This window comes from Pleurodeles waltl, chromosome 7 (genome assembly GCF_031143425.1).
Source record: "Pleurodeles waltl isolate 20211129_DDA chromosome 7, aPleWal1.hap1.20221129, whole genome shotgun sequence".
Lineage (NCBI taxonomy): Eukaryota > Metazoa > Chordata > Amphibia > Caudata > Salamandridae > Pleurodeles > Pleurodeles waltl.
In genome coordinates, this window is record NC_090446.1 from 1,058,422,857 (window position 1) to 1,058,440,035 (window position 17,179).

The 17,179-nt window shown below is 45.8% G+C and overlaps 1 protein-coding gene across 1 annotated transcript in view; it reads right to left on the reverse strand.

Annotated features, from left to right (window-relative positions):
- Positions 1-7,213: 7,213 nt before the first annotated feature.
- RNF135 (ring finger protein 135) overlaps positions 7,214-17,179 on the reverse strand; it is a 131,711-nt gene continuing 121,745 nt past the window's right edge. Inside the window, exons 8-9 of the mRNA XM_069199976.1 lie at positions 13,685-13,791; positions 7,214-7,325 (exon numbers count right to left, since the gene is read on the reverse strand). Of these exons, the coding sequence (XP_069056077.1) occupies positions 7,292-7,325; positions 13,685-13,791 (141 nt within the window). The 3' untranslated portion in view covers positions 7,214-7,291. The remainder of the gene's footprint in view (positions 7,326-13,684; positions 13,792-17,179) is intronic.

Here is a 17,179-nt window from a genome sequence, read left to right on the forward strand (position 1 = left end):
AACTTCCTTTGACAGAGGGTTTCCGGGTGGTCACAATGTCTACATATTAAAGGCATAAACCAAAACAAAAAATGCAGAGTATTACCATACATCACCTCAACTCAAAATTGCCTTGACCAGAGTTCAAGACAAAACCTTTCACCACAACTGCACTCATACATAATGTCACTGGACATCCACCTCACTTTACTAAACTACCCACCTTAGCAAACTCTCACACCTTTTTCTTCCACAAGCAACACACACTGCACCACAAACTCACACACAAAGACAGCAAGTCCTCCTGAAACTGCACCAGAAAGTTGGGGCATCGTCCGAATGCAAAGATGACAGCATCGAGCGGACGTATACTGAAAAATTCTTAACACAACACCGGGTTCTCCTCCATGCAACGTCTCACGAGAGAGGACTACTCTTCCTCAACGAGGCACACCACAGGATACTTTCCCATGCAACCTCAAGTAACAGGGTACTGGCCTTTTCCCAGTTTGCATCAATACGCACACTAGTGTACCACATTCATATCTCTCGCAATGGGATGCTACTCTTTCCCACAGTTACAAGACTTGGACACACACAACCAGCACATATCTATACAAACTGCTAATCAGATTCCAGCTACCTAAAGATATGAAGTTGAAAATAAATGTTCACATTGTACTCACCAAACAACCTACAGTAGGATAATTAAACTTCCCAAACTGTCTTGCAGCATGAAGCAATGAATACACACAACCATCATCAAAAACTGAAAATCCCAAAACAACAGAACTCTAATTCACACGGTAACATACTAAACCTGACACATGCATCAAACACATGATACGCATGGAACATGTTGGGACCGGAATTACAAACTAAAATTTTACCCACACTAACAGTCATTGGCACATTTCTTAATAGAAGATCATAGAATAATACGAACTCCATGAATACCAAATACCTCTACTGAATAATGAACGGAATGTCATATTCTACCATCGCAATTAGACAAATGCCAGGTAAGCTATGTTTTGACTCCCCATGACTTCAGGACACAGTATACCCTCAAACAACACAGTCGCATTTCTATCTCAAATGCCCTTGGAGAAAGGTCTGCTTCGTTTTCTAAATTAGTCAGGACACCTTGGGTAGTCTTTCTTCAAAGTCTCCAGGCCTGTCCCAATCGGACATCAGCGAACTACCCTCCTTCATGATGTCCAGGTGTACAAAACCAACACCTCAGCTCTGACACTTAGGTCTGAAATTGAAGACACTGGTGATGCCCTCTCACAAATTGAGCTTCTATGCCCTCAAGTACCACACCGTCTTAGTCCAGTGCCTACTGACTCCCAACTGCGAGAAAAGTCCCTACTTATCTCATTCTACGCATTGCCACAGTACCTATGTCTATAACCTTAACCACAGCGCCAGCCAGAGCTGTATCATCTCATCCGGTCTCTTTACCCTGGGAGCCATAAAATAATGGAATGCACACAGAACCCTCTAAAGATATATACACGCCCGCTGCACAGTTATCCTACTTGAGAAATTATACTGCACAATCACAGCACCATTGAATGTATAACCTCCTGTAGCTCTGTGGATCATTTCATAGTTATGTTTACTGTAAAGGAAATTTCCCACTCTCTCCACATCACTCCATCATCCACAGCTCTGTCCTTTTAATAAGGTCTCCATAACATTGCCCTTAGGATTAGAACCATACACAGGATCACATCACCTTAGTTTGAAACTTACCCCAGCTGGATCCTTCTTCTTATCAGATTCTGCTAGACCTTGCCTACACTTCTCACTGGGCTCCCCCTGCCCAGCAGCAAGTGCTGACACCACTTGATGGTGAATTGAAGGGTGGGTGCCCTAGACTAGTCATCCATTGTCACAAGACTATCTTCAATCACACAAAATGTATCCTCCTCTCCCAGAGATGGCACACAACTGCCACAAGAGTCATGCTGCATTTTCATGCAGTCCCTTTAAGAATTCATTACCAAAATAGTACAGTTCAGAGGAGATTGAGGCAGAATGTTCTACCTGAGACAAACTTTACAGCCACCATACGTTATCTGTCCTTGCACATATTACACAAGTGTTGCAGTGAAAGAGGGAAGAAACTGTCACTGGAAGAGTAGAGCTGTAGGAAGTGAATGAGGAAGGGACCTAGGTGAGACATGAATAATGGGAAGGAAAGTTTAAGGAGAAGAATTGGGTGGGAGAACTGCAGTATTTTTCCCCATCATCCATCTACTCAGGAAGTGACATGGCTGCTTTTCCCTGCTACTATCTGCACAGGAAGTTACATCACTAGTTTCCAGCCTAAATCATCTTTAAAAGAAGAGGACAAGCATGTCCCATCATCCATCTGCTCAAGAAGTGAAATCACTGGTTTTCCCATCATCCATCTGCCCAGGAAGCAACATCTCTGGTTTCCAGCCAAAAGCGTTATTTAAAGAAGAAGCCAAGCAAGAAGACCTCACTTCCTATCACTCATCTGTACTGGAAGTGACATCACTGGGTGTCCAATCATCCATCTGCACAGGAAGTGACCACTGGTTTCCCATGCAGAGGGCACACTGCTGGTGCACCAAAGGCAGGCCTGGCTGCATCCATCCATGCCTGGACCACACCCAGCACCAGGAGCACTGGCTTTCCCTCTGCCCGCTGTTACCCTGCAGCGCTTCTCTGCACTCCAAACACCAGCTGCCACTCGCCATACTGCTACCACACCACACAACCCAGGTGGAGCATTCACATGCACCTCCTACAGCTTCCCATGCACTCTCCCACACTTTACACCCATCATGCCTGCACCAACAATACTCAGCTCCCTATTTGCTCATATTCTCACAAACCAGCCACCCGATCATGGTCACATAGACGAAGCACTTACACCCATCCTGAACGGCTCCATCAATTCAGCCACATTCCTGGATACCTGCAAAAATGCTGCAGTCACACCTCTGTTGAAGAAACCAAGTGCTGACACAGCCATGCTCTCCAACTACAGGCCCATCTCCCTCCATCCATATCTGGTTAACGTTTTAGAGAAACTAACTAACCGATGCCTCACCAACCACCTCAACAAGCACCAGTTCCTCAATGCCAAGCAGTCTGAATTCAGGCCAAACTACAGTACAGAAACAGCACTCATCACCGCCACAGACAATATTCCCATGATCCTTGACAGATGAGACATGGAAGCCTTCATTTCCCAGACCTCTTTTCAGCATTTGACATGGTATCAGACCCCATCCTCATCAGGCACCTGCATAAGATTGGTTCTTAATGGTCTACTCTTCGTTGGATCTGCTTCTACTTAACGGACAGAACACAAGCTCTGAGCCTGGCACATTACTCCTAGGAAGCCCACAAACTCATCTGGGGAGTGCCTCATTGTTCATCACTCAGCCCCACCCTCTTCAGCACATACATGATCCTTCTGGCTAAAGTCCTCCACAAAACATTACATTAACATCCTTTTCTACAATGACAAAACACAACCCATACTCTCCATCTCCGACAAGACAAGCAACACAAGAAACAAGTTCACCGCCTGCATGATCGAATCACTAACTGGATAAAAGCAAACTGTCTCAAGCTCAACACCGACAAGATAGAAGTAGTGACCTTCCACAAGAAATCCTCACCATGGGTCTGAAACTGGTGGCGGGCCAAACTCAGACTCACACCAAGCACCCATGCCAGGACCCTCAGAATCATCACTGAAAGCAAACTGGACATGACTGCACAAGTCAACTCAGTTACTGCATCCTGCTTCCACACCCTGAAGATACTGATGAAGATCTTTAAATGGCTACTAAACAACACCTGAAAACCTTCACTCACAACCTAGTCACCAGCAAGTTGGACTATGGGAACACCCTTTATCCTGGGATCTCCAAGCAACTCACCAGAAGCTAGAACCATCCATAACTCAGCAGCCAGACTCATCCTCAACCTCCCACACAAAACGCACATCACACCACACCTCAGGGACCTCCATTGGCTTCCGTTACACAAACGCACTAATTTCAAACTCCTCACATACACATTCAAGACACTACCCAACTTAGGTCCTTCCTACCAAACAGTTGCATTTCCTTCCAACAACCCAGATATCCCTGCTCCACAGGACTCCTACTCGTACACATTCCATATATACACAGAACCATATCAGAACGAGTGTACTCTTACATAAGAGCCTCTTCTCTTGTTGAATTCAGCAAGACTAGGCACACACAACTGCTGAACGAAATGATATCCTTGAGGGTGATAGTGCACTTTACAAATGCACATAACAGAGCCCGGGCAGCCGTGACACTGTTTGCACCACCATTTTTCTCTCTTCAGCAGACAGCTATGGTTTGGTGTTCATTAGGGCTTGTAGCCTTTCCTTTGTCGCTTTTGTGCTTTCATTTATTTATTTTAGAAAGTACTCAACTCCCAATATGCCTCTTGGCATTACTGGATACAAGGATGTCTTAGACATACTAGCTGCTAGCTAAAAAGGTGCTAATTTTGTTGCCATCATTTACACAGAGAATAACCAGCTGTCTCCAGAAAGCCAAATAACTCAGCTGTAGTCTTAGACGGATATGCACTGAGTTTCATAGCAATGCTGCCACAATGGAAAAGAGTTGTTAGTCTGACAAAAATTGCATATAACTGGTGGCAATAAAGGGGGGACTGTCACATGAATGGCTGCCATGGTCTTCAATAAGGACCTGAAATTACATTCTTCAGTTTATTTTGACTTCACAGACAACTGACCATAATACTCTGAACCCAGAAGTATTACATTTATACATTTATAACAGGGATGATAAGGTTGGTGGTGCACTCAAAACTTTGGCATTGTGTGGCGAATGGCTCTGCATCTATGGATGATGCACTAAGCATAAAACACTTAAACTCAGAATCTGAAAAGATATTTCCCATGAGACCAAAAATGTTAATAGTGTTTTGGAAATATTGATAGCTATTTTGAAGATAGTGAGTATAAGTTCCATATAGTCCCGAGTGTGCTTGCTAGGCAATCAAGATATACTGTTGCTAGAGCTTTACTACTAGACACTTTTTTTGAAAGCCTTGTAGGTTGTATTTCCCTTGGAAGCGTGTGAGAGAGAGAGAGAGAGAGAGAGAGAGAGAGAGAGAGAGAGAGAAAGAGAGAGGGGTAGAGAGAGAGAGAGAAGTATTCCAAGAAATTAAGTTGTATCTTGAAAAGAAAATTAGTTTAGTAAAGAGAACTTTGCGAAGAAAACCTTGATTGATTATACATTTGTCATTCCTTTTTTTTCCCTTAGTAGATTCTTTTAAGAAAGGAAAGGATCTTCAACATATGTAGATACTGTTGATACTTAGGAGATATCTTGGTCTCTAAAGCTGAGGTATATGATTAAGAAAATGGTTCACTAATGTGAAAATAAACTATATAATCATGACAAATGTTTGTTTATTTTACTGTTTGAGAAACAACCTAAATGCACCAGGTAGTTGTGTTTACTGGAGAGAGATGTAATTGATTCATATCTAGTTAATTGAAATAATGTATTTTTCAAACCAATGAATAACCCGAGTTTTATCAATATCTCAGGGAGGCTGAAGTTTAGAGATGTTGTAGAGGAATATCATCGATTTATAGAAGGGCACAGCGTGGTATTCATCCACTATGACAAGTGTAGATGACAGCAGCCAGCAGAGAGAAGAGTCACGGTGGTGATATTCAATGTGTCTGTTTTCTCTTGTTCCATTCCCCTTTTCCTGGGTCTACTGCTAACCATTGTATTCCCTCTGTGATTGGTTGGCCATGCATACTGTGAAGTACAGAACTCATACACAAAGGGTTTTAAACTGAATGCACAAGCTAGAGAATTAGAGCCATATATGCATACCATTTGACAGGCTGTGTGCTGGAGCCCAGCACTAAGGCAGTGCGGTAGTCCAGGGTATAAACGATTACAGTAATTGATAACACAGTAACAGTGGCAAACTTATTTCTCCTGTCAGTAAGTAGGAGGGGACAGACCCTTCTCACAACTCGTAGTTGGCAGGTTCTAATTAGTATCTGAATTAAAGAAAAAAGACTGGCATTCCCACCTAACTGGACATTCAGGTTTCTGACAACTTTGACAGCTCAGCTAATTGACTACGATCAACTGGAAAAAATGCAGGAGTCACACGGAAGTTAAAATCCATTGTTTTTTGCAGCAATTAGTTTGCATTGTTTTCACATATTCAGCCAATGACTTGTGAGAGGAGGGTCTTTACGGAGTGGCCAGCGCAAGTGTCTGCCATATCGAAACATAGAAAAGTCTGTGTATTATAAGTGTATGAAAATAACTGGAACTCAAAGCGGTAAATGAGTAAAGCAAAGCAAGTGATATTAACATGTGTAACCGAGTGCTGTGCGCCAGGGTGGAACGTGGGGTATTCCGTAGATTAGCATTTCTTTTCTTCTTACCTGAAATGAGTTAGAACAACCTCATAAACTTGTGATGCATTTATCTGGAGGCAGCAAGTTACATTTTGGATGGGAATTACTTTGTTAGTGGAGATATATTTTTAACAGCAAATAGGCACATTGCCTGGCTTTAAACAGATTGGAAGCAGTGACCCAGTCAGCAAGGAGGTATATTTTGGGCAACTGGCATGATCACTGTCGGGAAGGTTTTAAGAACTACTCCAGAAGATGTTTTGGGCAGATTATGAAAAAATGTACTTATTATTCAGGGCAGTCGTTTCCTGCTGTAAAAATTCGGCTTCATTTGAGAAAGTTAGAGCACCATCCAGTCTGCTGTGTGATTTATTTGGAGTTCTGGTTTGTTCAGGAAGGACAGCTTTGCAGGGTGTGGTTACAAAATACCTTCACAGACTGTTGACAGTATATCAATAAAGAATCCATTCAGGGAACCTTACAAAATCCGTGAAGAGGAAATGGAGGAATTGGCTGCAGCTGCAATTTAAAGCTCAAAGAATATCCAAGATGCTCACCGTTCACTAAGCTTCGCTTTAAAAACTAGCAATTTATACATTTGTAGCGGCACTTGCTATAGTAAATTAACATTGCCATTGTAGTGAATGCCGCACTATCATTCTTGCTTCTATATATCAACATTTTCTGTAAACGTTTTTCAGCTAAACATAGTTTACTGCTTTGTTTCTAGCTATATAGCCTGAAGTTAGATAGACATTTGTTTATGCCTAACAAGTAAAATCCTGTTTTCATATTTATTGCACAAATGGTTAGAAGTCAGACCACAGATAGTCACCAGGATGGAGTTTCATGAAAGTCTTAAATGTGGTCGTATGACGTAATATTCACTCCCCTCGAACACCGTAAAGTGTGTCAATCAGCCAAAAAGAATCCCCACATGAAAAAAATAGAAACAACCTTGATGTTAATATTGATATTGTTTACACCGCAGATTGCTAATCGATTAAAGTATGTAATCATGAATTATCATCAGAAAATCGATCATCAAAAAATCAATTAAATCAACCATCACTCTGCAAGTGCCCATACGTATATCAACCCAGTATGCATCTCCAAGATTACTATCTAGGATGTTGCCCAATAGATAGCAAAGTAGTATGCAAGGAATAGCCTGAGATTATCTGATGTATTAGAAAGAGCTATACCATTTTTGTTTTTAATTTTAGTCATGTGACTTTTCATCTGATGTTTCTTAAGTTTATAGGCTAAGAGACAATCAGCCTTCTCGCCTCTTCTTAATGCATTTGGTTAATATATAGCATTTTCCATAAGTCATCCTTCATGAATATCTGTACCAGCCCCCCTATTTTTCCTCATTCCCTGTAAGTTTTACAGAAAAAAGTTGATTTATTCTCAGTTCATTTCTGATGTAGTAGGGCCAACCACCAGTTCAGTCTAAACCACATTGGAACCTCAATTATTGGAGGCAACATTGGTGGGCCTATTCCAGAGGAGACAACCAGCATGATATCCAAGCATAGGTGGACCATCTCCAGTGTGTACTGAGAGGGTACCACTTTACCATATAGTGTGTAGTACTCAAGGTGTAGGAGAAGATACATGAGCTAATACTGTAGGACACAAACTTTCAGACTTGTATGTATGTGATGCTACAGTCTGTTCCTTGTTGAGTCTGTTGATAGTGGATAACAGCATCCTTCTTTCAAAGTTTTCTGTCAATATTGTCTGTATATTGCTTTCTTGTAAGAGTGGCAGTTTTGGACTCTCTTGATGTTGCTAGAAGTTATCTTCATTAAAAGACTTACCCGGAAGCATCTTTGTTTCCAGTCACCCAGACTTCACGCTCTTCACTTGTTTGATTGACCTTACCACTTTGTCACCATGGGCTTTCCTGATTTCCGGCCTTTCATACCACAGAGTCACTCCCGAGCATTTTAAATATTTCCTTCCTCTTCTCCACTCTCCTTGCCTTGCTTGTCCCTCTCTTCCCTCCCTCCTCCCGTGCCATCATATAATTATCTTAAGCACACTACTCACCCGGTAGGGTCTCAAGGCGCGGGGGTGGGGCGAATTAGTGGCCGGTTACTGCTCGAAAAGTCATATTTTTAGGTGCTTTCTGAATGTTAGTAGGTCTTGGGTCTTGCGTAGGTTGTTGGGGAGGGAGTTCCAGGTCTTGGCGGCGAGGTGGGAGACGGATCTGCCGCTGGAGGTGGTGCATTGGATGTGGGGGACTGTGGCGAGGGCGAGGTCAGCGGAGCAGAGCTGGCGAGTAGGTATGTGGAAGTTTACTCGTTCGTTGAGGTAGGCCGGTCCAGTGTCGTGGAGGGCCTTGTGAGCGTGGACGAGGTCTTTAATGTTGATGGGCAACCAATGTAGGGATCTGAGGTGGATGAATATGTGTTAGTGGCGAGGGAAGTTGAGGATGAGTCGTGCAGCTGCGTTCTGGATTCACTGGAGTTTTCTTTGAAGTTTGGTTGTGGTCCCAGCGTAGAGGGCGTTGCCGTAGTCCAGTCTGCTGGTGATGAGGGCGTGGGTGACTTTCCTTCTTGTTTCTAGGGGTATCCATTTGAAAGTCTTGTGTAGCATGCGAAGGGTGTTGAAACAGGAGGATGATATGGCATTGATTTGCTGGGTCATGGAGAGGGGTGAGTCCAGTATGATTTCAAGGTTGCGTGTGTGGGTGGTGGGTGCTGGGGGTGGTCCGAGGGTGTTGTGCCACCAGGAGTCGTTCCATGCTGTCTTGTTGGGGCCGAAGATGATGATCTCTGTTTTGTTTGAGTTCAATTTGACGTAGCTCATTGTCATCCATTTGGCGGTGTCAAGGAGTCCGGCGTGCAAGTTAATCTTGGCGGTGGCTGGGTTCTTGGTGAGGGAGATGATGAGCTGGGTGTCGTCAGCGTAAGAAATTATGGTGATGCCGTGGGGTCGGAGGATGTTGGCAAGCGGAGCCATGTAGATGTTGAAGAGGGTGGGGCTGACGGAGGATCCTTGGGGGACCCCACAGATGATCTTGGTGGCTGTAGACCGGAAAGGAGGGAGGCAAACTCTTTGGGTTCTTTCGGAGAGGAAGGAGGTGAGCCAGTCCAGGGCCTTGTTGCAAATTCCGGCGTCGAACAGGCGTGCTCGAAGGGTTTGGTGGCATATGGTGTCAAAAGCTGCAGAGAGGTCTAGGAATATGAGAGCGACGGTCTTGCCCTTGTCCACTCTGGTCCAGATGCCGTCTGTGCAGGCGATGAGGGCGGTTACAGTACTGTGGTTCTTGCGGAATCCAGATTGGGAGGTTTCGAGTATGTTGTTTTCTTCAAGGAAGTGAGATAGTTGTGCGTTGACTATCTTCTCTGCGACCTTTGTGGGGAAGGGGAGAAGAGAAATGGGATGGTAGTTTGTGAGGTCTTCTGGGTCTGCTTTGGGTTTTTTGAGAAGAGCGTTGACTTCAGCGTGCTTCCATATGTCTGGGAAGGTTGCAGTGTCGAAGGAGCTGTTGATGATGGCGTGGGGCTGGGGAGCGATGATTTGGCTGTCCTTGTTGAAAATGTGGCGGGGGCACAAGTCTGTTGGGGAGCCTGAGTGGATAGAGTTCATGGTTTTGCTGATTTTTTCGTTGTTGGTGGAGGTCCAGGTGTTTAGTCGGTTGGTACGGTAGGGTGTTGTGGTGTTGGTTGTGTCGGTGGTGGGTGTTGACGATGAGGGTGTTGTGAAGCTGTCGTGTATGTCTGTGATTTTGCGTAGAAAGTAGTTGGAGAGGGAGTTGCAGAGGTCTTGGGAGTGTGGAGTGTCGATGGGGCAGGATTTGGGTTTGGTGAGTTCTTTGATGATGGCAAAGAGTTCCTTGCTGTTGTGTGTGTTGTTGTCTATGCGTTCTTTGTAGAATGATCGTTTGGTGGTCCGGATGAGTTGATGGTGTTTGCGCATGGCTGTTTTGAGGGCGGAGAAGTTGCTCATTGAGGGTTCTTGGTGGCAGGCTTTCTCAGTTTTTCGGCATTCTAGTTTGGAAGATCGAAGTTCTGTGGTGTACCGGGGGCGGTCTTGATGGTGCATGTGTTGTTGTTTGTTTTCAGTGGGGCGAGGGAGTCTGTGCAGGTTTCTAGCCATCGTGTGAGGTTGTGGGCGGCGGTGTTGGGGTCGTTGGTGATGGGCGGTAGAGTTTGTGAGAGGTTGGAGATCAGGTGTTCCTTGGAGATCTTGTTCCACTTGTGGTAGGGTGTGGTGAGTTGTTGGTGGTGGGTTTCATGAAGGAGAAGTGGACGCAGTGGTGGTCAGCCCAGTGGAGTTCGGTGGTGTGAGTGAAGGTGATGTGGTTGCTGGAGGTGAAAATGGCGTCTAGCGTGTGTGTCCTGCTGAGTGGGTGGGTGAGGTGACCAGTTGCTTGAGGCCGAGGTTTGTGAGGTTGCCCAGCAGGGCTTTGGTGTTGCAGTCGTGGGTGTTTTCCAGGTGAAAGTTGATGTCACCAAGGAGAATGTAGTCTGTGGAGGGGAGGGCATGGGAGCTGATGGTATCGGCGATGGTGTCACAGAATGAGGGGTGGGGTCCTGGTGGTCTGTAGATGAGGGTTCCTCTAAGGGTGGTGTTAAGGTTTATGTGTATTTTAAAGTGTAGGTGTTTTGCGTTGTCTAGGGAGTCATTGGTGTTGGTGGAGATTTTGATGGAGTTTTTGTGTATTATGGCGATGCCTCCTCCTGCTTTGTTGGTGCGGTCTCTACGGGTAATTTTGTAACTCTCTGGGATGGCTATTGCGATGTCCGGTTCTGATGAGGGGTTTATCCATGTTTCAGTGAGGAAGGCGATGTCAGGGGAGTTTGTGGTGAGTAGGTCCCAAAGTTCAATGGCGTGCTTGTGGACGGAACAGGTGTTTAGGAGGATGCAGTTGAGGTGGTTGCGTGGTTTGGTGTTGCTGGTGTTAGTGTGAGTGCAGGAGAAGTGGCAAGAGTGGCACGAGAAAGGTCCGTGTGTGTGTATGGGGGTGGCCTGGGTGCAGGCGGGATGCGAGCCTGGGTTGGAAGCAAGGAGTTCAGTGGAGTAGTAGTGGTACTTCGGGGGGGTCAGAGGAGCGAGGAACAGGGGGACCGGTGCTGGGTGCGGTCCAGGCACAGACGGGCACAGACAGGCTTGCCTCTGGCGCGACAGCGGTGCGCCCACTGCACGCGCCCACGCAGTGGGCACCATTAAGCAGGGTGGTGGGAGGGAGGAGCAGCTGGGAGGCGGGAAGGAGTGTCTAATGGGGGCGCGAGGGGAAGCAGGGGACACAGCGGCTGGGTTAACGGTAACCGGCGAGAGTTTAAACAGATGTATGGTCAGTTTTACCACGAGTGATTGTTCCCAGGTCCTTTTCTATTTAACTGTACGCCTTAATTGCCACATATAGGGACCTTCTTCTAATAACTTAAATTGCAATGCATGTGTTGACTATTGCAACTGCTAGTCTCAACAATTGTACTGCTTCACTTGATACTTGACCAATTACTAGACTCTTGAAATGGCCAGGAAATAGATCAGCATGTTGCTTTTTCACTGTTTATTCTCCATTGTTCCTCTCCTTTTCTTTTTTCCAGTGTGTTGTGAGGCTAGAGCCTTTGTACTACTTCCCACTGAAATTTTATGTCCCAAACACCGATCTCAGCCCATCCTTCTTTTCATTATTTTCTCATTCCCTCATAGCTCTCACTGACTCTAGGACTCAAAATATCTAGATATGAAAAGTACCTTATTGTACTGCCTTTAGACTGATCCACATAGATTGAAATCAAAACAATAACATTTACCAAGACTAACATTACAGAAGCATAAGATATCCTACTCATGGGGGCATCCTTTCCACCTTATCTTCCGATGGGATGGAAGGCTCCACCAGATGCATTCAATGACAGCCGCAAAGGACCTCTTGGGGATTGCCTCTACCGAGGAAGACTCCACTGGCCCCAGTATTGAGGACCAGGTACCACAAGGCACTGCAGGGGAAGGCAGAGGCCATCAGTAACCGGGAGCTTCCGTCCCAATTCGGAGACCATTGCGTAGGAATGGAATGCAGTCCTTGACTCTGTTTCAAAGGACTCCGACAACTGGCACCCTGATTGAGTCCTATCTAATCCTGAAAGCTGAGGGAAGAGTGTGGGGAGAGGACCTCACCACATGGAGGCAATACGATGGACCTGGAGAGTTGTCTGAATGTCCTTATTCTGGATGACTCTTCTGGACCCCCGGGGGCACTCTTCCAGACCCCGGGATTACCAGAGACATCGAGTTTATTAATGTTGGGCTTTCTTGTTATTTACACATTTTTGAGGGAACTCCACCCCATGCATAGGCCTTACGCACAGTACTTTACACATAGATGCTGGCTACATTACCTCCTGGTCCCCTGCCGACCCTGGGGGAGTACTGGGGGGTCCTCAGCATGTCACCACTTTTCTACACCATGCCCCATCCGACTGAACACTTACTAAGTTTCCATAAATGCCAAAGGGCTGAACAACCTGGTTAAGAGGAGGGCCCAATTGTCCTATTTAGAGCACCCTGAGGCACAGATCTGCCTTATACAAGAAACACATTTGATATCCGCCTATAGGTACCAACTCTGCTCCCGGGCTTTCCCACACCAGTTCCTCTCATTGAATACATCTAAAAAAGTGGAAATGGGGATTCTGTTTGTTTTCTAGGAAATTTAGATGGTTTATAGGAGACAAGATCAGGGAGAGGTTTCTAGCCCTTCAATTACAAGTGGGGTGGCCAGTCACTGTTTGTAGGCTCCTAATACACCCCTAATGAGGGCCAGGAGCCCTTCATACACAGAGTGATAGAGGATGTTTTGAACTCCAACTGTAGGAGTGTTCTCCTGGGGGGGGACTTCAATATAGACTTCAACAACGAGTTGGATCATTCCGCACAGCGACAGGGGAGTATGGGAACATTGTCGGAGACCACGAAACAGTGGCTGATTAATCTCAATTTCCCAGACATCTGGAGGTCACGCAACCCCATGACCAGGGCCTATACATTTTTCTTGCACACACACAAGACTTATGCTTGACTGGACCACTTTATTGGGACACAAGAGATACAGGGCTTGGTGAGCTCAGTTGGTATTGAAACTCGCTTCCTGTCTGACATGCCAGAGTGTCTATTGATTTGCTTATTCTACCCCAGTCACCCACAACCCACTCTTGGCCTCTGCGCACTCCACTCTTAGACAAGCCCAACGCAGTTCGTCAGATTCAGATGGCTCTCCATACTTACCTGACACTTAATGACACATCGGGCATGCATATTTCAATCCTGTAGGTCGCATTGAAGGCGGTTGTTCGGGGGGAATTTATAGCCACACCCTTAGCAGATGACAAATCCTGAAAGAAAGGAGAAGAGAAAGCAGTTGCTAGACCAGGTGGGGGAACTGGGGCACATACATCAATGTACAGGCACCCCACGAGTCTAGTGACAGCTGGAGGCTGCCAGAAAACAGCTTGCGGGCTTGGCTATGGATAAGGCCAGGTATGCACTCCTACGTCTTAAGCATACTTTTTATACAGGGAGCAATAGATGTGGTAGACTTCTGGTGACCCGCCTCAGGGCCTAACGCAAGGCTGCCAGGGTGATGGCTGTACAGAGTGAGGACAGGAAGACACTCATGATAAACCGGGACATAAGGGATCGTGTCCAGCATTTCTATGCGGACCTATATACATCTCAGAACCTCTTGGAGTCTGCTCTGACCCAATACCTCGAAAAGGTTACAGTGCCCCGTTCAACCTCGGATCAGGCCAAGGACTTGCATGATCCGCTCCCAATAGAAGAGGTGATCTCAGCCATAGCCCGCCTTAAATCTCATAAGTCCCCCGGTCCATACATCTTCTCAGCTGAATTTTATAAAACATTCTGTACTGAACTCTCCCTGATACTAACCGGGCGTCAGAGATGATTGTCACCCCAAAGCCCGGTATAGAGAGAACCCAGTGCGGATCATACAGACCTCTCTCCCTTCTTAATGTGAACTTTAAGCTATCTAGCGGCGTACTGGTGGCACGCCTGAATCCACTCATGCCGGGCCTGATAGACGCTGACCAAGCAGGGTTTGTGCTACACAGACAATTCTCGGACAATACTAAATGGCTCCTTCACTTAATAGACAAGGCATAACTGTCCAATCAGAACACTATGCTCCTATCAATAGATACCGAGAAGGCACTTAATATAGTTTACTGGCCTATTTGATAGTGACCCTAACACACTTTGGCTTTGGCCACCAGTTTCGTGCCTGGATACAGAGCTGTTACAGCTGCGCTCTAAAGCAACAGTATACGTCAACAACTTAACCTCTTCAGCCTTCTCCATCCAAAGAGGCATGTAACATGGATGCCCCTGTCTCCCTTGTTGTTCGCATTATACATGGAGCCATTCGCCCAGCGAATATACGACATCCCAGCCATTAAGGGGGTCCGATTCAGGGGTTGGGGAGCATTCACACTATCAGCCTGTATGCAGACGACATACTGGATGCTCCGGATGACCCTACCACCTCACTGCCGGCTTTTTACCAAGAAGCAAGCATATTTAGTGAAGCAGTGGGCAGATACTAAAAGCTTGTGGGAGAGGTACCGTAAAAGAGGCTTGAAGTGTAAGGAAGGTAGCAGATAGGTAAACAAGCAAGCTAATAAACGTGCAACTCAGAACCAGCCACAGGTGCAAGAGGATGGAAAGGTGAGGGAGAAAAATGTTTCTTCACGAGGGAAAGAGGAGGATGAGTTGGACAGCGAGTGGCTAACCTTTGAGAACAGCAATGGATGGGAGGCTACTCGCAGATCTGAAAGCATATATCCAGATCTGACTTGGGCAAATGTTGACAGGTTTAAATCAGATTAGGAAACCGGGCAAGCTCCGGTACAAAGTTTGGCTCATAAAGATACCAGTCCCCATGTTAATTTAGAAATTCACTGGAAACACAAAAATATGCAACATGTTCAAGCATTAGTTAATACAGGAGCGGAGGCCTCTTTAATTTATGGAAATCCTAAAAAGTTTTCAGGTCAGCAGTACACCATCACAGGACTGGGGGGAAAGCGGACGCCCGGAGTGCAAACTACGGTTCAAATGAAAATAGGAAGAACACCAAAAAAGGAATATACTGTTTTAATTGTGCCCCTTCTGGAGTACCTACTGGGAAATGACATTTTAAAAGTAATGACTTTGTATTTGGATGATGGTTGTTATTGATTTGGATCAAAGAGATACATTTCAGTGGCAGCTATGAGGGTGGGTCAGTTGAAGATAACCCCAGTGAAGGTGCCCCCAGCAAAAAGGGTAAACCACTTGAAGCAGTACCGCATTCCAGGAGGGCACGAGGAAATAAGTGAAACTATAAAAGAAATGATTGAGGCTGGTGTAATAGCTCCAACTACCACTGAATGGAACAATCCCCTTTGGCCCGTTTGTTGACCTGACAGGCACTATAGAATGACAGTCAATTACCGTAAGCTGAATGAACACCCCCTTTGACACCTGCGGTCCCAGACACCATCACTTTGATTGAAAGAATACAGAAGCATGCAGGAACCTGGTATGCAACCACTGATATTGCCAATGCTTTATTTTCTACTGTATACCATTGGCCCCTGAGAGCCAAGATCAATTCTGAATTGTCTGCGTTCTCATATTCTGGCAGACAATTCAGAATGCTAAGGCTCCCCCAAGGGTATTTACATAGCCCCACCATCTGTCACCGGCTGGTGGCAGAACACCTGGATGAAGTATCTATCATTCCAGGTGTGCAATTGACCCATTACATTGATGATGTGATGATTCAATCAATCAATCAATCAATCAATCAGGTTTTAATTAAGTGTGGTTGCTCACCCGTAAGGGTCTCAAGGCATGGGGGCGTGTAGCGTCCATCACTGAGGTGGTTCTTCAAACAAACATGTCTTCAGCTCTTTTGTGAAGTTGAGGAGTGGGGTAGTCTGTCTGAGGTGGAGTGGGAGGGTGTTCCAGGCTGTGGCTGCGATGTGGGAGAAGGAGCGTCCCCCTGTTCTTATTTTCCTGGTACTTTGGCAAGAGAGAGCTGGACTGATTGAAGGGTCCTGTAGGGATACGTGGACGTTGAGTAGCCTGTTCAGGTAGGCTGGTCCAGTGTTGTGGAGGGCTTTGTGTGCGTGGATGAGGATCTTGAAGGTGATTCTTTCCTCTATTGGAAGCTAGTGAAGTATGTGCAGGTGTTGGGAGATGTGGCAATGTCGGGGCAGGTCGAGGATCAGTCTTGCAGCGGTGTTCTGGATGTTCTGTAGTTTGCGGGTGGGTTTGATTCAGGGAGAGACAGAAGAACAGGTGCAGACTCAGTTGGAACGGGTTGTGAAACTCTTGCACAATAAAGGTTGGATGATTAATCCATACAAGACACAAGGACCTTCTCAAAATGTGAAGTTTCTGGGGACTCAGTGGAATCGGGGACATAGAGAGGGGTTGCCGCAAGCGAAAAAAAAGATTCTGGAGTTTGCCACTCCCTGCACTAAGCAGGAGACACAGAGATTCATTGGAGTGTTGGTTTTTGGAGACAGCATATCCTGCATTTGAGTCAGATCTTGGCTCCTTTGTAAAAAGTGACCAGAAAGAAACATGAGTTTGAATGGGGAGAACAGCAGCAGTGTGCGTTTGACTTGGCAAAGGGGCAATAGAACAAGCTTTACATTTATGGCCAGTACAGGATGGAAACATTGAGTTGCATGTAACCCCTCAGGTGCAATA